At 54.6% G+C, this 21,846-nt stretch overlaps 1 protein-coding gene across 8 annotated transcripts in view; it reads right to left on the minus strand.

Annotated features, from left to right (window-relative positions):
• Window positions 1-21,846, minus strand: part of PGF (placental growth factor) — a 47,907-nt gene that overhangs the window by 10,889 nt on the left and 15,172 nt on the right. For 4 of the 8 annotated variants that reach the window (XM_034642511.1, XM_034642514.1, XM_034642512.1 and 1 more), the window contains 4 exons: window positions 7,289-7,440; window positions 4,614-4,744; window positions 4,217-4,330; window positions 21-63 (listed from right to left, as the gene is read on the minus strand). In XM_034642511.1, coding sequence (XP_034498402.1) covers window positions 21-63; window positions 4,217-4,219 — 46 coding nt within the window. In that variant the 5' untranslated portion in view covers window positions 4,220-4,330; window positions 4,614-4,744; window positions 7,289-7,440. Of the gene's footprint in view, window positions 1-20; window positions 64-1,274; window positions 1,727-4,216; window positions 4,331-4,613; window positions 4,745-7,288; window positions 7,441-7,587; window positions 7,672-21,846 lie in introns of those variants that run through there. The other 4 variants (XR_002141803.2, XR_004620212.1, XM_019794643.2 and 1 more) reach the window with 3 other exon arrangements.

Consider the following 21,846-nt stretch of genomic DNA (forward strand, 5'->3'; position numbering starts at 1 on the left):
CCCCAGCCCAGTGCGCTTACCTTCCATCTCTGATGAGCCATTCCCAGCAGACAAGGCCCACCGCTGCGGACAGAAAGGGGCAGAGATGAGGGGGTCCACCTCGGGCCTCTGCACTCTGTGGCCAGCTTGGCAAGAACGTAGAGGCCCCTCCGAGCTCCTTGTCACCCGCTGCACACACTCTGCCCTGTCTCAGAGCTGCCTCTTCCCGAGTGCAACTAAAACCTCACTAGACCCTGGATGGATCCCACCCCTCTCTCTGGCCTCAGTTTCCTCATTTGGAAAGGGCGGGAGGCTAGAGGATTTGGGAGACCCTTCGCCTTCTGTGTCTCAAAGATCTTGCAATCCTTAGGGGTCTCCCTTCTCCCCAGCCCCAGGCCAGCCCTGCTGGGCCCTGTGCAGCATGCCTTGGCTGGGCGCCAGAGCCCGGGGGAGGTGATCAGCTGGTGGGAGCTGAGGGGCTGGAGTGGGTGGCGCCATGAGCTGGTGCTGCCGGTAAGGTCACACCTCTGGCCAGCCCCGCAGCGGACACACAGTGACAGGTAGTGGGGCTCTTCCATCCCGCAGGGCTGCCCAGCCCACCCGCTCCTCGGTTGGAGCTGGAGACTCCTGGGGCAGCAGGACAGTGCAGTGGGAAGGGATCTCATTGGCTTTGTCAGGATTTCACTGCCCAAGCTGGCTCCCAGCCAGACTCACTCGGCTGCTGGGAAAAGGGCCCTGCTCACTTCCCCAGGCCCTGCATGCAGGAACTCCTGACTGCCCACCCAGGAAAGAGGGCATAGCAGGACCTCTTGTCTCACCCCCAGCCCACCCAGGAGCCCTGGGATCACCCAGAGCCCCAGTGGGGGCGGGCCCAGCCTCCCCACCAATGGCCTCTTCAGCTGGCTTCCCCTCCACCAGGCCAGGTCAGAGGTCCTGGGGGCGCCTGCCTGGTCATGGGGCCTCGACCCTGACCACAAGGCCAGGGACCCGCCTGGGATTAGTGGAGACATGCTTTTAGCAAAGCCACCAGGGCTCCAGGGGCCGGACAGGAAACCTCCCTCCCTTCCCTGTGGCTTCCCTGCCCCCGCCAAGACAGACCCCGGAGCTTGAGTCTGGGACAGCCCCGCCTGAGGTCTCCTCCCAGAAGACATGGTCCAGGCTGGCTCCTGGGAAGTGTGTGGACATCCGTGGAGGTGCCGCTCCCCTGAGTGGGTCTATGATTTCAGAACCCCTGCCTCGAGTGCTGGGGGCTGGGAAGATTAGGGGGTCCAGCCTGGGGTTGGGATAGGTCTTACCTGGGGGGGCACAGCGGGCAGTGCCAGCCCAGCCAGGAGCTGCAGGAAGCAAGTGAACAGCCTCATGGCAGGCATCTTCTCAGACGTCCCAAGCCAGGAGGTTCCAAGGGAAAACCACCATGCTCGGCCCCCTGGGGGAGCCCCTGGCACAGGAGGAGAGGACCTCACTGCTGCCCCGAGGTCCCCGCAGGTGGCCCGAGCATCCTCTGGAAGCCCCAGGAGCCTGGACACCGCAGGTAGGGCTGGGGTCGGGGCACCTGATGCGGAGCGCCCAGCGGGGCGGGGCGCTGTGGGGCAGGCGTGTCCCCGGGGAGGGCCCGTCGGGCGCCCAGCGCGACCCCAGGGCCTCTCTTGGCTGGCCAGTGGAGACGCAGCCTTCTCTTCAGACTGCAGCTCCCTTCTGGGACCGCAGCCTGTTGGCGACTGGGTTTCAAGGGCCGTGAGTGGGGCGGGGCTGCAGGCCCGCCCCGCCCACCGTCGACGAGGCCTGGGAGCGGCCGAGCGCCTCCGCCGCCCAGCGCGCCGTTGCCCCCGGGGCCGCTCGGAGCCTGGTGCCCCGCGGGACGCCCGGGACCTAGGCGGCACCCAGTGCTGACCCGCAGAGGGGCGGGCGCCTGCGCTCCCGCTCCTCTAGGCCGGCGTGGGTGCGGGCAGCCAGGTGGTGGAGCCCAGTGTTTGGCACACGGCTCCTGACTTTAGCAGCCCCTGCAGAAACTGCAGCTCCAGATCCCTAGGAGAGCAGCAGTGTGGTCTGGCCCTTTACGATGCCACCTATGCCATCCCCACAATCCTCAGGGGTGAAAGGATTATTAAGCCCGTTTGATAGATGAAGAAACCGAGGTTCCCAGAGTGCCCCTGCCTGTATATGTTGTACGTACATATGCACTCTTGAAAAGTGTGCACGTGTTTTTGAGGAACTGACGAGACAACACACAAGCGTGGGACTCCAGAGCTGCCTCTCCACCCCAGGCACTATACTTCTGGCTAAGTACTCAGACAGTAGAGCACCCAGCTGTGGGCACCTGGCTGAGGGTCCCGCACTATTTCCTCCTGTGGAAAGCAGTTTTCTCAGGCTGCCACATGTGGTTTGGAGAGTAGCCTAGTGCAGCATTTCCTCCCCGTCCCAGGAGAGGGAGGAAATACTCTTAAGTCAGCACGGGTCTGCCTCAGGGGGTCTGTGTGTGTGTGTGCGTGTGTGCATGTGTATGGGCATTCGTGTGTGACTGTGGAGGTCCACGTGTGCCATGAGTCTATGTGGTCTGTCTGTCTGCATGTGTCTGCTGTATGTTGAAGCTTGGCTTGTGTGTGGGTCTGGCCTCTCAGTATCTCTGTAGGCTTGTGTGATTATGTGTGCATATAAGTCCACTGTGTCGCTAGGTATGTTTGCAAGTGTGTCTGAATGTGCGTTTGAGTGGGATTGTGAATTTGTATGCCTGCCTGTGTCTTTGTGTGGGTGAATATCTGGACTGGCTTCCGTGTAAGACTGTGCACCTCAGGGCATTTGTGTGTGCCCTCCCACAGTCCTGGAGCATTCGTCACCCCGACTGCCCTCCATGCACAGCCCCCTGGCTACAAGAACCTGGCAGGAGTCTCGGATCAGCCTGGGCCTGGGGCTGGTGGGCACTGTGGGAGAGGGAGAGGCCTGGGAGGCAGCCCCTACCGCTCACATTCCAGCCAAGAGTAGAGAGGCCAGGGCAGCCCCAGCTCTCACCCCAGTGACCTCTGTGTCCATTGCCTGCCTGCCCACCCACGCGGGCCTGCCAGAGATGCTGCCTCCCCGCCTGGCCAAGCCCGGAGGTCCAAGAGCCAGGGGTCGGTCATCGGCCAGCTAAGTGGGGGCTGCAAAGAACCTTCCGATGAGCTCTAACACGCTAGGGCTCGTGGAACAGACAGACTCCTTCCTGGGCCCAGGGTCATGGTGGAGGGTTGTCTGAGCATTGCTGTGTATGTGTATGGGGGTGAGTGGATGTGTGTTTGTGCATACCTGGATCACGTATGTTTGCCCGTAACATCTGTGTATGCGTAGTACATGTGTTGATGTGTGTCTGTATTTTGGATTTGGACTTGTGTATGTGGGCCCAGGTGTGCGTTGTTCATGAGTATGTGTATTTAAATATCTGTATTGTATCTGCTTGTCCCGGACTGAAGGTTTGGTGCACTTACGCACTGGGCACATCTGCTTGTGACTGTGTATGCAGAGGCGTGCATATATTGTTTACATGCGTGTGTTTGTATTCATTCGTTCTTTCATTTGACACAAACTGCTTCAGCCCTACTGTGCTTGAGGCACTGCTGCGGGGGTGGGGGGCTGGACATGGGGTGCAGAGGTTCCCTCAGTTTCCCCTCGTGGGGGGCTGGTATAGACCGCTGAGGCGTCTCCTCTCTTTCTACACTCTTGAGCGAGCTCAATACCCGGACGATGTCTGTGGTTCCCACAACTGGGCCTGTTCTGTCACTAACCTGGGGACCATATGCTTCTAAACCTGGCTTCTTGGGTCATGAGATGAATTAGCTAGGGTAGGCTGGGGGCCGAAACCAGTGAGACCCGACATTTCCATGGGTTAGATAGAAGCCTACTTTTGCTCACATCCAGTCCAGGGAAGGCGTGCTGGTGGCTCTGTTCTCCTGAGCTGCGACCCCAATCCTTACCCTCCGTATAACCCAAAGGAATTCCTCTACTTCTCAGAGCCCCCACTTCCTCCATCCAAAGTGGGGATGATAACACTCCTCTCCCTGATAGCCGGCCTTCTGATTCAACTTTCGATTCTTACTAGAGGTACAAAAACTTTGTTCCAGTTACAGAGCACAGTCCTTGCCATCGTGGACATGAGACAGATAGAAAATAAAGAACTTTATGCTTCTGCTAATTGCAAGGAGCAAAACGATGGAGGGGTTTGCGTGTGCACACACCCTCCTCCCCTTCCATGCCCCCGTATTCTCACCATCACCCTCCAGGCGACCAGGCCCCAGCTGTCATCAAGGCCTTCTGAGTAGATCCACTAGCAGGGTCAACGCTCGAAACTCCACATTGAACCATTTATCTTCACGATCTTCCGCTGGTGTTGCAAGGAGAGAAATGACGTTTAGTGAGCACTTATGGGCCAAGCACTGTGCCAGGCGCTTGAGTCACTTCAATTGGCTAAATTGCACCACAACCCTGGGAGGTAGTTTTAGTTATTCTCATTTTGAAGATAGGAAGATGGAGGTGCAGGGAGTTTAAGTAATTTGCCCATAGTCATTTAACTATTAAGGAAGCGACGAGATGAGGGTCAACCCAGGTCTTTCTCCAAGCTCTTTCCAGTGAGCATAAGCTCACTCTGCCAACGAGACTGCAAATACCTTGAAGGTAGGGTCCATGTCCTGAACCTTTTCTGAGTCTTCCCCTTGCTGGAGCAGAGTGGGTGCTTGACAGACTCTGACAGGTTGATGTGTGAGAGGGAGAAGCCGTCATCCCAGGCCTGGAGCTGACCCTGTCACAGGGAGTCGGGCAAATATAGGTAAACAGAAGGGTCTACGCCATGGAAACACTCTTCGGGCCATGACAATAGTCACCCCGAGCAGCTGTGGGGTCTAGTCCTGCATTCCAAGATGCCAGGCCAGCCCCTTCCTCCCAAGGCTGCCCCAAAACACCCAGCTTCCCACACCTTGCATTAGTCATGGTTTTAGCCTGAAACACCTGCCTCAACCCATCCCAATTTCTTGCCTTTCAGCTTCCTGACTCATTTTTCCATTTTGGCCTAGCCTCTTCATTGTCTTGACCCTCTGAACTGTTTCCCAACTGTGACCTTTTCCTATTCCCTTGATGACAATTCAGCATCTGCCTCTGGAGCAGTGTCTCGGGTGGCCCACGCCCTGTCCCTGAGCCCCAGACCTGGGTATGGCCAGACGTGGGTGAGAAGTAGAGTATCCAAGGACTAGAATCTCTCCTTTCCTGGCTGGCAGGGACAGCAGCAGTGGGCAGCTGGGGCCGAGGGCCTTTCTACTTTATAGGCTGCATGAGCTGCAGCTGCCAGCTAGCCAAGGTCACCAGCAAGAAGCTGCTTGGTTGGCCTTCTCTGCCTTCTCCTCCTCCCCCCAGGGAGGGCCCACCCCAGCCTTAACACCGAGCCCCTTTCCTTCTCTCCATGCACTTCTTCCAGGCAGGCTGCGATAGCCTTGCTGGCCACTGCCACTGGGTGAGACGCCCCTCATCCAGGGTTCCCCAGCACCTTGAATTGCTTCTCCATCATAGCACCTGGCTGTCAGTCTCATCACTGCCCAGCTACTAATCTGTCTTCCCTGAGACTGTAGGTCTGAGAAGGCAGACACGTGTTCACCATTGGATTGCCAGCACCTTGTCCAGTGTCTGGCACACAGTAAGGGCTTAATGTTTGTTGAGTTGGATCAATCCTCCAAGCACTCTCTCCTCTCCCCACAGGGAAAATGCCCCAGGTCTGCCCATTCCTTACCCAATTGTCCTTTAGTCTTCAGAGGTAGCCCTCCTAGACCCCATGCTCAAGACAACTTGGGTGGGCCTCTCTGGTAGGGGTAAGTGTGGGAGGACAACCTCCCATTACTATGTAATCACACCCTGGGTTGGTCACCACAGCCCCGCCAGCCCCCAGGGGACAAGGTTCATGCTTCTGGCCAGAGACCAGAACCCAGTGGGGGGCCTGAGGTGGGGTCAGGTTGGAAAGGAGACAAAAGTAGAGCCCACGGGTGACCAAGTGGTTCCCAGGGGCGGGAAACAAGATGGCACCTGCCACGAGGGCTGTGAACAAGGGAAGCCAGGCAAGGTGCCCACCGCCTTGTCCCAGGCCTTTGGGGCGACGCATCGTCACCAAAGGATTGGAAACCCGTACTTTGGGAACTTGGCAGCCGGGGCTGGGTTTTTCGTGTTTTCTGTAATTATTTCCCTTTTGTTCTCCCTTAGTATTTAGTAAAGCCCTTTGTGAAAATGCCAGCTGGTCTCAGCTGTGCTAAGAGGATGACAAAGGGGTCCTCTGTGCGTGCTTGGCCCTCCACTTTAATGAAGGGACCTCGCTTAGTGGTGACAGTAAAGTCAAGGACCACCAAGGGCAAAGGGAGGCTCTGGGGCCACAGCCAGCACCTCGTGTTCAGCAGCCTGTCTGACGCTGAGCCTCCTTCCTGGTCCCAGACTGGGCTTTATTGGAACCAGAGGGGCTGAGGGCTGGCCAGCCACGGCTGCTCTGAGGGAGGGCATCTGTTCAGATCCTGGTGGTGTCCAAAGCTCTCGAGAAATCCGGAGGCCAGGCACCTGCTGTGCTCCAGCTACCCAAGGGGGGGGGAGTCCCTCCCCAGCTGGGGCCACTTGGCGAGCTGATGTCGAGGAATCAGGCTCTCTAGCGGGTGCCAGAGCTGCCTCCCTTGCCTGCCCTCCCAGCTCAGGAGCCCTGCTAAGCCTTGGTCCCCTGCCAGCACGCTGCCCACCGGGATGGGCGCTTGGCTGGTCCCTTCCCAACTGCGGGGACGCCTCTGCATCCTTATCTCCTGTGACTTATGCCCTGCTTCTCCTCCTGCCCCTCCTCTTTTCCCCATTGCGTCTCTCAGCTGCCCTGGTGAGGGGGCCTGGGAGACCTTCCTCCTCGGGAACAATCGCCCCTTTCTCTCTGTTGTGTAAGTGATACACGAGGAGAGGAAGCTATTTGTAACTAATCGGCTGTGATGTGGAACGGAGCTCAGGGAGCCGACAGCTCGGGGCTGTCCCGCCTCTGCGACAGCTGGGTGGTTGGGGATGGCAGGTCACCCTTCTCCTCCCCCACCCAGCCGGGGAGGCCTGAGGGATGACGGTGAGTGGGAACACCGCCTGCGCAACAGGCCCTGCGTGTGACCCACTGAGGCCATGGAATCTCGCAACCACCTTTGAGGGAAGTGTTGTTTTTCCCATGTTTCAGATGAGGAAGCACAGGCTCAGAGAGGTGAATTCCCTCAGGGAGCGAGCAGCAGGAGGGAGAGGGACCAGCTGAGGCCGTCCAAGGAGACATTGTTGTGCAGGGCTGAAGTCCGCTTCTTACCAGCTACGTGACCTTAGGCAAGTCTTTTCAGCTTTCCAACCCCGACTCAGAGGCTGATTGTGTGGTTTCAATGAGAAAGTGGAAGTCGGTCATGTAGCACAGTGCCCGGTACACCGTATGCGCTTCGTGACTGCAGCTACTATGTTCACTCCCTGCAGAAAGGGGTAAGAGATGGGCCAGGTTACCCCCACCAAATTGCAAGCAGATCTCACGAGGATCACCACGGATAGCAGGAAAGCCATCCCGGAGGAGGCAAGGCTTCTAGATTATTCTTCTGCCCTCCAAGGGGTGGAACTAACCTCAGGGATCTCCTTCTCCACAGAGTGGGAATCCAGGGAGAGGGTGGGAGAGAAGAGGGCCTCTACAACCATGGGTCTCCTTCTCTGTGTCCCTCATGTAAGAAGACAGAGATGCTCGTCATTCATAGATAAGCACAGATAATTATGAATTCTCATCTGAAAAAACAGAATCAAGGTGCAAAGCGCTCTGGGAGCATAAAGAGTGGGGCATGATGCTGGCATGTATGGATGGGGGTGGAGTACCAAAATCAATATTGGATCTCCCTGGCCTGGGAATCCTGGTCATCCTTTTCCCCAGGAAAGGCACTCAGCCCAGAAACTGGAAGATTCTGTGAAAGGGGAAGGGAGACGGGCCCTAGAAACAGGGCCTGGGGCTTGTTGGGGAAGAAGGTCTTCATGCCCCAGCCATGTCTTCAAGGTGGCAATGTGACAAAAATCTTCTGCAGGGACTCCCCCAAAGGGAAGAAAACAACAAAAACATAACACCTGCTTTCCAGGTAGTCACTGAAGGATTTCTCTGAGCACTTGTGGGGAGGTCGAGGAAAACAGCAACCAAAAGACCTGTCCCCACCCCTTGACCTCACGACACTGTGTCCAGAGACCGCACAGTTTAGGGAGGCAACCAGTCGCTCAGCATCCCAGAACTGGCAGAGGGGCAAAGGGCTTGGAGTCTTTGCTTGGTGCTCACCCCAAAGCAGAGAAACCTGGGGGGTGGAGAGGGGGTTTCTGTTTCTGTCAGGAATGATGCTGTCTCTGTTGTGGGTCGAAAGGCCAGGGCAGACAGTACAGACTAAACATCTCATAATTGGAACAGCGTGGATGTGGGTGAGGATCCCTATGAGGGCTTATATCTGTTCCATTTTAATGTCATCTCTGGGAGTGTTAGCCACTGGTCAAGTTGTCATTCTATTTCTGTACTTCAGAGGGAGGGGGCCCGGCCAGTGAATCAGCAGGACTCGAGCTAATGATGGTGGAGAGGAGGGGCTGCACCTTCTGTGGGCTCTTTGTGGACTCAGCCCTAGGCAGTGTCAGCCCCTGGGCTCAGCGCTGGGGACACCAAGATGGTGGCCTTTTGAGGAGCATCTGGTCCAGCAGGAAAGGCTTAATGTTGTCTTAATACCAAATTTGTGCAAACAAAACCCTACAAGTCTTCTGCCACAGACTTATGGTCATAGGCAAGTGAGCAGCTCTAAATCTCAGATGGCCTTTCCTCTTGAGGACTTTCAGGCATGTGAAAGAGAACGTTCCAGAGAATTCCCAGGTCTACAGAGGGGCAAGAAAGGCTTTGCATAGAAAAGGTAATGCTTATGCCATGTCTTACAGGATGAATGGAAGTTTATCAGGAATCAAAGGGCCAAAGGATCATTGCAGTCAAGGGGAGTAGCTTGGTGAAGTATGGATTATTTGAGGGACATCAAGGAATCTGGTGGGGCTTGACTGTGTGCAGGGAGGGGAGGGACTGTGTCTGGAGCTGAGCAAGATGTGGAAGGGAAGGCTGAGGTCAGATTGTGAAGCGCTTTGAAGGCAGTGTTGAGAGTTCATAGTTTATTCCAAGGGCTCCAGGGAGCCACTGCAAGTTCTTGAGCAGGAAAGAGAAACGGCCAGATGTGTATTTTGTAGAAGAACTCAGGGCAGGTGGAGGGTTCAGCCTGGAGGCAAGAAGACCAGATCTGTCATTATCACAGAACGGAGAGTGGCCTGAATCAGGCAGTGGCTGTGGGAGGCAATGCCCCAGATAGAAGTTCATTTTCCAGCCTTCTTTAGGGCTGGCTATGGCCTGATGACTAAGTTCTGGCCAAGTTTTGCCCCTAAGGGCTTCTTAGAGCACTGGGTATAAATGGAAATATTGGGTTTGATATCTGGGAAGTCTTTTTAAAGAGAGCAGATTTCTACCTGCCAAGTTTTTGCCTGGAACTCAAATATGATGGTAGGAGCTTGCGCAGTCATCTTGGAAGATGAGTTGGAAGGACACTGGATCCCTAGAAATGTTCAGGGTCACCATACAAGCCCTGGCTTGCTTATATTCAGAATGATTTTACATGAAAGGTAAATAAACTTCTCTATCACTCAAGTCACAGTTATTTCAGAGTTTTCTGTTAACATATGTGCTATTCCCATTTTGCCTTATAAAGGTGAAAAAATGAGTTCCACAGTTCTACATGGGTTTTATAGAAAAAAGTCTGCATTCTTCCGTGGCTTATCGAGGGGAATGAATCCTATCACTGCTTCCTGGGGAGAATCGGGGCTGTCCCATTCCCTCACAGTTCAAAGCAGGAACGGGGAGGCCACTGTTAAGGATACAGATGTTGTGGCCCAGCTGAGCTGGTCCTGCCTCCGCAGCCACATCCCTCCCTTCCCAGCGCTCATCTTCCCCCAGAGAGCACAGGAAGGAAACTGTGTTGGGGGCAAGGGGTGCAGAGGGGAGCCAGATTAGTTCCTCTTATGGTTGGATTCCCAGGGGTGGAGGAGACAGAATGTCTAGCGGAGTCTTCAGCAGACAGACAGTGGACCTCCGGCTGGCCCTCCAGGCCCCAGGCTCTTCTCTGAGTCAAAGAACACTTGGCTGCATCTCCAAAGATCCTCCTCTGCCTCCAGCTCCCCTCATCTTGGAGAAGAACGGGGACCTTGAGTCTATAGCCCTGGAGGCCCTACAGGGCAGCACTGGCTCCTGCCTTGGGTAAAATGGAAGGAGTGGGAGCAGGGGGGCAGTTGGGCTGCAAGGGACATCTGCAGCTGCACTCTCCGACTTTCCAGCTCTAGCTTTAGATCAGGAAAGCTCTGGGGAGTTGATTTCTCCCCAAGTACTAATCAAATGCTCCAGATGACCTCAAATACCTTGAATCACTTCCCTCTCTTTCTGCCAGGAACCTGCGGGAGTTCCCGGGAACCCACACTTACTGAGCACTTATTATGTGGCAGGTCTCACGTGCACAAGTCTGACCTCATCCCATCCTCCCAACAGCCCTGGGAGCTGGCATTGGCCCCATTTTAGCAGATGAGAATGATAAGCCACAAACAGATTAAGTAACTTGTCTCAGGTCACCCAGCCATGAGTGGCTGAGCTGGACCGTGAACACTAGTCACGTGACTCCAAAGACCAGCTTTCTGTGCTGGACGTTGCTGGAGAGTCCCGGGTGCTGGCGTGGGGTGGGGTAGGGAGGGGGGCTGCTTCTGCCTGAAGTCACAACCTGGAAACTGCCCTGGTTGTCCCAAACCTAGATTGAAGGAGGGGCACGGTCCTGGGCATCCGGATCTTCCCAGCTCTCCTGCATCCCACCCCATCTCACCACCTGCTCTTTTCCTCTTGCCGCGTCTTCTTCACTCGGGTTTTCAGTGACACTGGATTTGTAATTTGACCAATATTAATAATCCTCTATAGAGATCTGATGATTCCAAACCCCTTATATATACTTAGTGTGATGAAAACACCCCTGTGAGGCAGTCCAGTGAGGAGATGGAAGTGAGTTGTCTGCGGACACACAGCTGGTGAGGGACCTAGACCAAACTCAGTTTCCCGGCCCTGACCTCTCACCTCAGCCCCTTCGGCACTTTTTGAATGACACCTACACTGTCCCAGGCCTTGTGCTGGGTACAGGGGCCTAAGACCCACTCTTGGCCACTGAGACACTCAAAACCAGCAGTACTAGGAAGAAAAGCTAAGGCATCACCCCTAAGACCCAGAGCTGATGTAAGTAGCAGTGGGGGAGGGGGGGAGTCCTCAGAAGAGTCCATCAGAGGGACCACTTCCCACCTCTATCCAGGAACCACAAATCTTCTATAACATTATGCCACATCCATGACGCTTGCCGTGTCCAAATGTCACCTACGCTATATTTAGTTGTGTATATGGATTCATTTTAACTTTAAAAAAACTAGTTCTAAAGGAAACTTCATGCCCCTACCTTAGAAAGGTAACTGTAAAAATCAACTAAATTTTAGGTGGATGTTGCTGGTGAAGACTTTGAGCCTGAGGCCTGCAATCTTTTTGTTAAAAGGAAACACAGCAAGTGTTTATGAGGTATTAGAGACACACTGGCCCCTAACTGGGGCTTTCTTCTAGACTCATTAGAAGGATGGAAAGAGGATTGGAAGGGGGACAAATTTCAATGTTATTAAAGACTAGCCAAAATTATCCCAAACACGCCCCAAATCATCTCATATGTCCATACGTTAAGAACCAGTGGTATAGGAAAACAAACATTCTAGTGCCCGTGGTCAGGGCTGGTCTGATGTCTGCAGAGTGCACCTCGCAGGGCAATATGGAAGGGTCATGTACCTTCTCACAAAAAGAACAAAAGGATAGCTGGGCTTCTCAGCGAAGGTATATCTTACAACTTGCAAAAAGAATTTTTTTTTTTTTAGGTATTTGAAGCTCACAGACTTGGGAGGCCCAAAAGACCCCTCCACATAACTTTCCTCTCTATTGTGGCTGAGAAAGCTCTGGTAGAGGTCACTGGGCCTACCCAAGGTCATCCAGCAGGTGACTCCACAAAATACTGAGCAAATCCTTAATGGTCCTCTCTAGAGCACCCCCATTCTAAAGTAGGTGAATGCAGCATCCACTTTGTGCAGAAAACCTGTTCCCCACTGAAGAAAACCCAGGCCCTTGGAGGTTGGTCCTGGCAGAAGAGCTTCTGCAGGGGCGCCTGGGTGGCACAGCGGTTAAGCATCTGCCTTCGGCTCAGGGCGTGATCCCAGCATTATGGGATCGAGCCCCACATCAGGCTCCTCCGCTATGAGCCTGCTTCTTCCTCCCCCACTCCCCCTGCTTGTGTTCCCTCTCTCGCTGGCTGTCTCTGTCAAATAAATAAATAAAATCTTTAAAAAAAAAAAAAAAAAAAAGAAGAGCTTCTGCAGGAGCCATCTTGGGAGTCTGATTGCAACCCTTGAAACGGGGTGCACCTTCCCTTAGGGGTGTCTCTCTTCCTGACTCCCACTGCTCCCACCCTGTCGGGTCCAGTGGGTACTCAGACAAAGGAAGGACAAAGGGGATACACACACACAGGGAATAGGAATGGGTCACTGTGAGAGCCCGAGATGTCTGTGTCCCAGTGTCAAAGTCCTGGTGGCTTCTGTTCCCAGCCTGCGCCTGCCTCCACATGGATAGCTCATCTGCCAGCCCACCACCTGGGGTACCCCTAATTTTGTCCCCTCTTCATGGTCCAGGTCCAAAGAACCCCACTCCCAGGCTGCCTGGCCAGGCCTTTCCAGTTCAGGGCTGGTTCTTGCACCAAGGGACACACTCTTCATAATTGATCTCACCGATGCTTCCCCTTCCAGTGAGACCCACTTCTCATATTTGGGGTGTGACCTAGCAGTATATACACACTTTGCTTTAATTAAACAATATAAATCCATTGTAGAAAATATGAATTAGCAGCATAAAGAATAAAATAAAAATCACCCAATCTCATCAGCCAGAGAAAACCCCTATTAATATTTTGCTGTGTATCCTTTTAAGCTTTTTCTATGCACACATATCTTTTTTTCTTATAAAAATGGCATCTTGTTGTTTTATAGCATGCCCTTCTCCATTTTTATCATATTTTGGTAATATCAGTAGTGAAAATTCTACAGGACCAGCAACACTAGCATTGCCTGGGAGCTTGCTAGAAATGCAGGATTTTAGGTATGATATTAGACTTGTTAAATCAAAAACTTCATTTTAACAAGACACCCAGGTAATGAGTGCTAGTTGGTGAGGTTTTTTTTTTTAAGATTTATTTATTTTAGAGAGAGAGAGAGAGAACACGTTGAGTGGGGGGAGGGGCAGAGGGAGAGAGAGAATCTCAAGCAGACACACTGCTGAGTGTGAAGCCCCATGCACAGCAGGATCCCAAGACCCTGAACCGAAACCGAGAGTCGGCAGCTTAACCAACTGAGCCACCCATGTGCCCCGGTGTCATTTTAATGATCATACTCCCAAGGGATACTTGCAACTATGTGGCTAAATTTTTCTTTTCAAATCTATCACTGGGTATTTAGGTTATAGCTCTGTTATTAACATTATATTAACAATATATTAACATTATATTAACATTATAATAAGCATCTTTATACCTATTTGCTGCTCATGTCCTTTAAATTCCTAGGAGTAGAATTTCTGGGTCAAGGACTTTTGATGATTACCATCAAGTTCCAGCTTACACTCCACCCTGCAATGTCCAAGCGCGGTGAGGTCCCTACACCCTGGCAACATGGATATTACCATTCTTTGACATCTTTGCCATCAGTTCTGTGAAAGTAGCATTTGACGGTTGACTCTGGATAGGTTTCCCTGTTACTGGGCTGTCAAGTTGAACATTTTTCCATATGAGCATTGGCCATCTGCACTTCTGCTGGCTGTGTGTCTGCTGGGCTGAGAAAGCTCAGGGAGAGGTCGCAGGGCCTACATAAGGTCATCCAGCAGGTTACCCCCACTGGGACAGGGAGAGATGTTGCCACTGAGGACTGCAGAGAGGGTGGCCTAAGCCCCGTCCTGGTGTAGAGCCCTGCACAGAGTAGACACAACATGCTGTTGCCTGCCTGAGAATACGGTCAGTTTGGGCCCAATTCAGACCCAGCCTGGCTCTCTTGCGTGCCCCAGCCTCGTGTTGCATCCAGACCCCAGAGCAAGTGCCAGCCAAGTCCCCGCCTCCTGGCCTGGTGAGGCCTGGGTGCTGGCTGCCACCCAGGATGGTGGAGTCAGGTTCCAGCCGGGCACTCCACGGTTCCCCAGGCAGGCTGGCCGGCCAGATGTGCTGGAGAGAGCCGGTGGTGAGGACAATTCAGGGAAGTGACCCTGCCCGGGAGCAGAGCTCCTGCCCCAGCAGGCATTGTGAGCCGCCCACTGGCCATGGTCGCTAAAGCTGCTGACGGTGGCTGCAGGAAGCCGAGCTTACTCACCCCTGGCTGCAGGGCTGCACGTGGCTGTGTTTGCTACCTCCCTCCACCCAGCCTTCCTCCCAGGCATAGTCTGCCCCGCCAGCAGCTGGGGGAAGCAGTGCGTGGAGGAAACAGGCAGGACCACCCCCCACATCCCCTGCAAGGCTGCACCTGTGCTCCCCTGGCCCTGCCACCTGCTGCCTGGCTGGGCATGGGGCCTGCCCGGGAGGCTCGGCAGCAGAGCAAGGCGTGGGGCTGGGACCCGGGGTGGGTCCTGGCCTGGGGCAGGCCAGGAATGGGACCCTGAGCTGACATCTACTGAATGCACCACACAGTCCCCACCGACACTGGGGTGTATGAACTATTATCTTCCTCTGACAGAAAAGGAAATCAAAGCTCAGAAAATAAGAGTCATAATAGCCTAACCTAGCGTTTGCTTACTATGTGCCAGGAGATGTGCCGCACACGTTGCCGATGTTTTAACTTATTGATGTCTCACAAGAATAGTGGGTATAACAATAGGCCCATTTGCCCTGCTGAAATCCAAACTCAGCGAGGTGAAGGCACCTGCTCTAGACCACACAGACTGTGTGGCAGACCTCCATGTCTGACTGCAGAATCACACCCTTAACCCCCCCACACACAGCTGACAACCAGTCCCCACAGGAGTGCCCAAGCTATTCCTCATGTGGCACTGCTCAGAGGAGTCCCCCGCCCCTAGGTCTCTATCTCACCATCCCCTTCTGTGTCTCCATCCCCCCGCCCCTGCCTTGCCCCAGGTGTCCTTGGAGACAGGCTCTCAGATGCTGTGTCCTCTGGCTGTCTCTATCTTGCCCTGACTCTGGGTTTCTCTGGCTCTTCTCTCTGGTCGGCAAAGGGGACAAAGAGGGAATTCGCATGGAATGTGGCAAACAAATTGTGGCACCCAGTTGCCATGGGCAGCAGAAGAGTGTCTCCTGGCTGGGAGATGAATGGGTAGAGAATAAAGCAGAGGGGAAGGGAGAGAGGAGCCAGTTCAGGGGCTGGAGGACAGTGGAGCTGGTAACTCCAGGATGAGGGGTGAACTGGGGAGAGGGCAGCAGCCCTGGGCCCCCCCGCGCCTTTTGCCTCTGGCAGTGGTGGCAGCAGCCCCAGGCCTCACTGAGGGCTGCTGTTGCTGTTGCAAGCCTTGGGCTGCCAAGGATGGGAGGGCAGGAAGAAGAAGGGAGTTGTTCTCAGAGTTAGGGTCTCTTCGTAAGCCTGTTGACAAGCTTTCAAGTCTGCAAGATGGGATTCTGGGTTCTTAACAGATTCACTTCTATCCTGAGTGGGGCTCAAAGCCAGGCCTCTGGGCCTTTGGCAATCAGGGTGGAATCCAACCACCAGCTGTCATGGTAACCTATATCTCTAGAACTGCACAGAAAGGCCTAGAGTCTGCAGTCCAGGGGACCAGAGGCTCATTATTACGTGGCAATGGGCAAGCCTGTGGGTGTGCCAGGGGGACCCCTATAGGGTTGGGCCCAGAAAGGGGTCTGACTTTGGCCCAGCCGCTTCCTTCTAGTCCTGGCCTCTTCCCGGCAGTGTCTCCAGGGTCTGGCCTAACTAAGTTGGGCTTCAGCCAAGCTGGCTGGCCTCCAGGTGGATTTGGGACAGACAGCTGGGATGTGGTGTTTCCCGCTCTGAAGAGACAGAGGCTGGAGATGGGGCCGTGGTGGGGCTGGAGTCTGGAGTGCTGGGCCCCTCAGCAACGGATCTCAGTAGGATGGTGGGGTCATGGGTGGGTGGAGGCTGGATGGACTGTCCTTAGTGAGGTTTCCCAGCACGGGGGTATGTCAAAGGATTAGGACCAGGTGGTCCCCATACCTCCACCCCTTCTTTATCTGGGTGCCTCTGGGACCTGAGTGGGTCCCTCTGGAGGGCCAGCCAGCTGGCTCTGAAACTCCCCTCTCTGTCCTCACCCCACGGCTCTCACTTTTTCAAAATAGTTTCCCGCCTCCCTGGGGTTAGGTCAGCCTGCCCCAGGGTAACATCTGACACTGTTCACTTGCCTCTTTTTGAACATCCTGGTAGACCTGGTCACAGCTGCCTGCACTCCTGATTCTGGTGTAGACACTGTGTTCAGCTCCTCAAGAGGACCTCTGTTTGGGTCTACAGGGCATACGTGAATAATAACATAGTCCTTCCCCCAGTCCCTAGCTGCCAGGTTCAGCTTTGGTCCTTTTTTCTGTCCTTCCTTGTCTAGACAATTCCTGTCCATCCTTTGAGGTCCATGTCGGACGGGAAGCTTGCACTCCTCCCCGTCTGTTCAGGCAGAATCACTCATTTCCTGCCCTGGGCTTCATTAGCACAGAGCGCTGAGTGAATGAAGCTTCCCAAAGAGAAGTAAAGCTTCTGGTCTTGACAGTCTCCTGCTCAAACACTTTCCATGGCTCCCCACTGTGAAAAAGCCTTTTGCCCTTTTGGGCTTCCTCAATCCCCTAGCCTGTGCCAGAGAACCCTCCATTCCAGTCAGGTGGTCCCTTAGCCTTCCTCAAACTTGGTCTGAACCTTCCCCTCTCAACTCCCCTGCTCAGGCCATCCCCTCTCCTACAACATGCACCATCGTACTCCCCTACTGAAATCCTACCTACTCTTGCATTTTGAGGCCTTGGGAGGCTGGTGGCTCTCGAAAGTACATAAGAAAAACTGCCCTGGGGGGCCCAAGGTTCTTCTTCCACCCCCTCCCTGATCTCTAGAGCCAATGGCTTTTGATCAACCTGCATCATGTATTCCATAATTTGAACCAAGTTGCAGCTGACCACCTCCCATTAATGTCCCGTGTAAGTGCAAATGAGGGTGTGTGAATGAACACACATATGTTCATGGGAAGATATGAGCAAGCAGGCACACAGGGTGTGTTCAGAAATGTGTAGGAATGAATGTGCCTCTCTCCGTGAGCGACAGCAGGTGTGTCATGCCTTCGTGAACATGGATGTGCACGTGGAAACCTACATGGGTGCTTGTGTATGCTGAAGGCGTATGCTTGCATATGCAAGCAAATCCATATGTGCGCGTGGGTGTATGTGGCCTGCTACACCTTCTTCTGCCCAGCCCAGGGTCCTGGGGAAGGCCAAGTCCAGTCAGTCTGCCTTCCGCAAACCTCCCAACCTCCAGGGGCATGAGGAGGGGCTGTACATTGCATCCTAACTTTCGACAGAGATCAATGCAGAATTCCTGTGAGGCTGCTGGGCTGTGGTGATGAGCAGCTGTGAGTGTCAGGGTTCTGGCCTGGTGGGGACCTGGCCCCTGGCCTCCAGCCCTCAGTATCCCTTGTCCCCCACTGAGCTGGTAACCAAGACTAGGAGGGCTCAGGAGGGGTCCAGCAAGACGTACTGGCTCTGTCCTGGTCCTCAGGCAACAAGACCCCACCCTAAGCCTGTGAGGAGCTGCCTATGCTGGGCCATGGCAGTGGGGACAGTGACAGGGCCAGAGTACCCAGAAAATGCCTGGTCTCTGGTCCTCCTTACTCTAGGGACTGAACTTCAGGGAAAAAAAAAAAGCACCCAGTTAATGCTGAGGGAGAGTCCATTATTATGTGAACTCATTTTAGATGGAACAAGGATATATGGTTTAAAGGGCAGCAAGGAAGCTTAGGCTAGACCTAAGGAAGGAGTGTCCTTCATTGACAAAGGCCACAAAATCTATGCCTTCAAAGATCCCAACAACGAGATCCATATCCACCCACAGGGCTGGTGGAGGGGGTCAGAGACAGGAGACTGGCCTGGGTAACCTTTAGAAGTGCCCCCTCCCACTGTACTGCTCTGTCCTCTGCAGCTCTGAGGAGGCCCAGAGGGGCGTCTGGGGAGAGAACTAGTCAGACGCACTTCCGTGCACTGCTCCCAAGATCCTTCCCTCCTCCGGAACCTTCTTATCCCTCATTTCCTGCTTCTCTCCTCTCACCTCCAAGTGGCTGCCCCAGCCTGGCCCCAAAGTGGCTTCCTCACTCCCTCCCTGCTGCTCCAGAATTCTCCCAGCAGACCCAGCGCTGGGGTGGGGGCAGGGAGACAGCAGGCCTAGTGGGCAAGATCCCTCACCTGGGTGGTCGTCAGGGAACTAAGGCCAACTGGATGGGAGAGTGCACCCTGGCGTGGGGTCAGAGAAGACTTTGGTGCTGGAAGTCCCTCTTCTTGAGGGGCTTTGGGTTCCCCACCTTGCCTTTCCTGGTGGCTTCCTCTGGCTCCCCAAGGAGTGGTCATGGGAGAGGACATTCAGAGGTGCTTGGGGAGGATGGGGAGGGAGGGTGAATGCCCCACACACCCTGGGCTCCCCTCCTCCTCCTTCTTCTGCAGCTCCTATGCCTTCCCTGGGAGGTCTGACCCAGGCGAGCCCAGGGATGAGGGGAGAAGGTCATTAATCACCATTATTTATTATTTCTTATGTAACTGGTGTTATGAAACGGGACCTTGTACCAGGCACAACCGGGAATATGTGAAAGATGGCCCCTACTAGTAAGAGCTTCCTGTGGGATGACCAGGTAGGCTCAGGAACCACAAGGCCACCTGCAGACCAGTCTGGAAGGAGGGGTGCAGGCTGGACCAGGCTTTGGCTGGAGGTAAGTCAGCCCTGCTGTGCTGCCCTGGTATCTCAGGGAGCCCTAAGGTAGGAAGGGAGCTGAGTTTGGGGCCCCCTGAACCACAACAGGCCTAGATCAGCTCTGGCTCCAGGGTGGCCTGGGTCACAGCTGGAGTTGTCAACATATTGACCCAGGAGGAGATAACATCCAAAGGGCTTGCAGTCCCAGTCAGACAAGGAGGGGAATGTCGCCGGAAAAGATCCCTGGCCCCTAGAGGGATCAAACTAAATGGGGCTTTAATAGGTCTCTTCCAGCTCAGATTTCATGGGTAATTGGAAGCAGGTCCTGAGCTGGGCAGAGTGGGCTGGCTCTAGTGGCCTGCGGGGCTGGGGACTGAGGAGAGGCAAGTGAATGCTGCCTCCATGCCACTCCACACATCCCACTGTGGCCTCACTGGGGCTTCTGGATTCCCTTTACACTGCTTTGGAAGTGCTGCTCTTTTAACTCCTTCAGGGTAAGAAAATGGATAAGCGGAGAGGGAGAACCTGAGTCCCAGCTCAGAGGGGAAAAGAGAAGCATGTTCTAAGCTAGGTAAGTACTAGGCCTTCGTTCGTTCGTTCATTCATTCATTCATTCATCCACTCCACAAAACTACATTAACATTTAAAACTGGCAACAACCCTTTAAGATATAGCCCTTACATTTTTTTTTAATTGCAAAAGAGGCACACACTTGCCAAAATAAGATTCAAGTGGTATCAAGGTATATTAAGTAAAAGTGAAAATCCTCCACCCCTACACCACTACTTGGTCCTTCCCTCACTACTCCCAGACTCCAGGAGCACCTTCTGTCTACAGTTTACTGGATCTCCTTCCAGACCATCTTCAGTGCATTCTGGACTATATCCTGCCGTTTTGATTCAACAACGTGTCATTAATATCCTTCCAAGGCCGTAAGTAGAGTGTGGATATTCCTCACTCCCATTTTAAAGATGAGGAAAAGTGAGGTTCAGAAAGGTTTAGTGGCGGCCCCAGACTGCACAGCCTGGCCTTGTTCTCACTCTGCCAGAGCTCCCAGCCTCTTCTCTGCAGAGGAAGGAAATGACAGAGGAGAGAGGCTGGAAGCCCCTGGAGGGAGGCTGGGATGGGAGAAGGGACTGCAAGTGAGAAGGAAGCAGTGCACTAGGAGTGGGGGCTGGGTCTGCTTGGATGCAGTGGCACCCCTCCTCCAGTGTCACACGGGTTAGTGTCCTCTGTGGCTCTAGGGCCCTAGAGGCCTGGGCTGGGCAGGGCCGGTTAGCTGTAGTGGAGGGGTTTTCAAACCAAACCTATCAAGAGGGAAGGAAGGACTGGATTTCCACCCCTAATGTACCGCAGATGCATACATTCCTCCCCTGGCCTCAAGGGGCACTTCCTGCCTAACACTGTTGGTGGGTGCAGGCCACTGCCCACGCTGCTAATGCTGACTAGGTGGGCCCGTTCTCCCACCAGGACTACCATCCTATATTCTCCTGTGGCCACCAGCCACCTGGCCTCCAGCATGCCCACCAGTGAGGGGAGGGAGGCACCCCTTACCCCAGCCCTGACCCTGAGTAGCTAGGACCATCCCCTACTCACAGAGGGCTTAGGGCACCCCCTCGGAAGGTGACTGAGGGGACAGGCAGGTGGGAGGCCAGCCCAGCCTGTCCCTCAGCCTGAAATATAAACAAGATCAGCTCTGAAAAGGTCATGACCCAGAAAGCCTCCCCATCAGACCCCTAGCCTTCCTCCTTCCTGCCTGGGACCTCCAAAGGAGGGAACCCGGGAAGCTGAGAGAAGATGGGCAAGGAAGAAAACATCCAGTGTTCCTTCTGGGCAGACACAGGTACTCACACCCAGGCACACGCATGGACCCTCATGTGCGTGTGCACACACTCATGCCGGAAGGGGGAACTTGGCCAAAATGTGGCATAGCTGTCCATCAGAGGTGGTTTAAGGGATGCTGCCCTTAGAGGCAGGGGAATGGACCAGATGGCCTTGGGAGAGCTCTTCATTCCCAAGACTGTCTGGAAAGATGTTCCCACAAGGACCACCCAGACCTTGGAGGGGATCACAGAGATTCTCTCACAAGGCAGTCAGGCCAATTGGGGAAAACGGATCTACTTGCTGATCCACTCATGTTGCCAGTATCCTTGGCAAACCCACTCTATGCCAGGCCCCAGCTGAGCCTGGGAGAACAGACGGCACCTGCAAGGCTCCACGGGTCAAATGGGAAAGAGGGTCCCTAACTGGCAAGACAGGAGCCCATCCCTTCACACAGGGGTGGCTGATCAGTCACTGAGGGGCTGCAGACTGGTTCTGAGCGGAGCTCAAGTGGCACCCAGAATGAAGACCCTCTGCCCCCACCCTAGCTAGTGTCCTGCTGAAAAGGAGACCCCCGGAAGGCCGAAGTCTCCTCTCTGCCCACCACCCACGCCACCCCCACAGTTCTGGCCCTGGCCAGCCACAGAAAGGAAATCATTAAGGAGTGTCAATTCACCAACTAATTGGATCAGCGCGAGCTGCTGCAGCACAAGCTGTTCCGTTCCGGCTCCTCCAACGCCCGGTGGCCCGCCGGGCACCCCGCCCGGCTGGCCAACCAACCCCGCCCGACCCCGCCCGCCTGCGAGGCCCGTTCACAGCAGCCTAATCACCCCTGGTGGCCCGCAGCGGCAGCAGTGTTAACAACTGTCTGCCCACCAGGCTCCTTCCTGGGGCTTGGCGGAGGGGCTGACCCCTTGCAGCTCTCCTCTCTGAGGAGCGTGAGCGGGAAACTGGATCCCAGCAACAACCCGGTGGCTGCCGTCCAGGGTAACGCCTGGCTCCTCGCGCTGCCTGCTGGCCTCC

This window comes from Ailuropoda melanoleuca, chromosome 14 (assembly GCF_002007445.2).
Source record: "Ailuropoda melanoleuca isolate Jingjing chromosome 14, ASM200744v2, whole genome shotgun sequence".
NCBI lineage: Eukaryota > Metazoa > Chordata > Mammalia > Carnivora > Ursidae > Ailuropoda > Ailuropoda melanoleuca.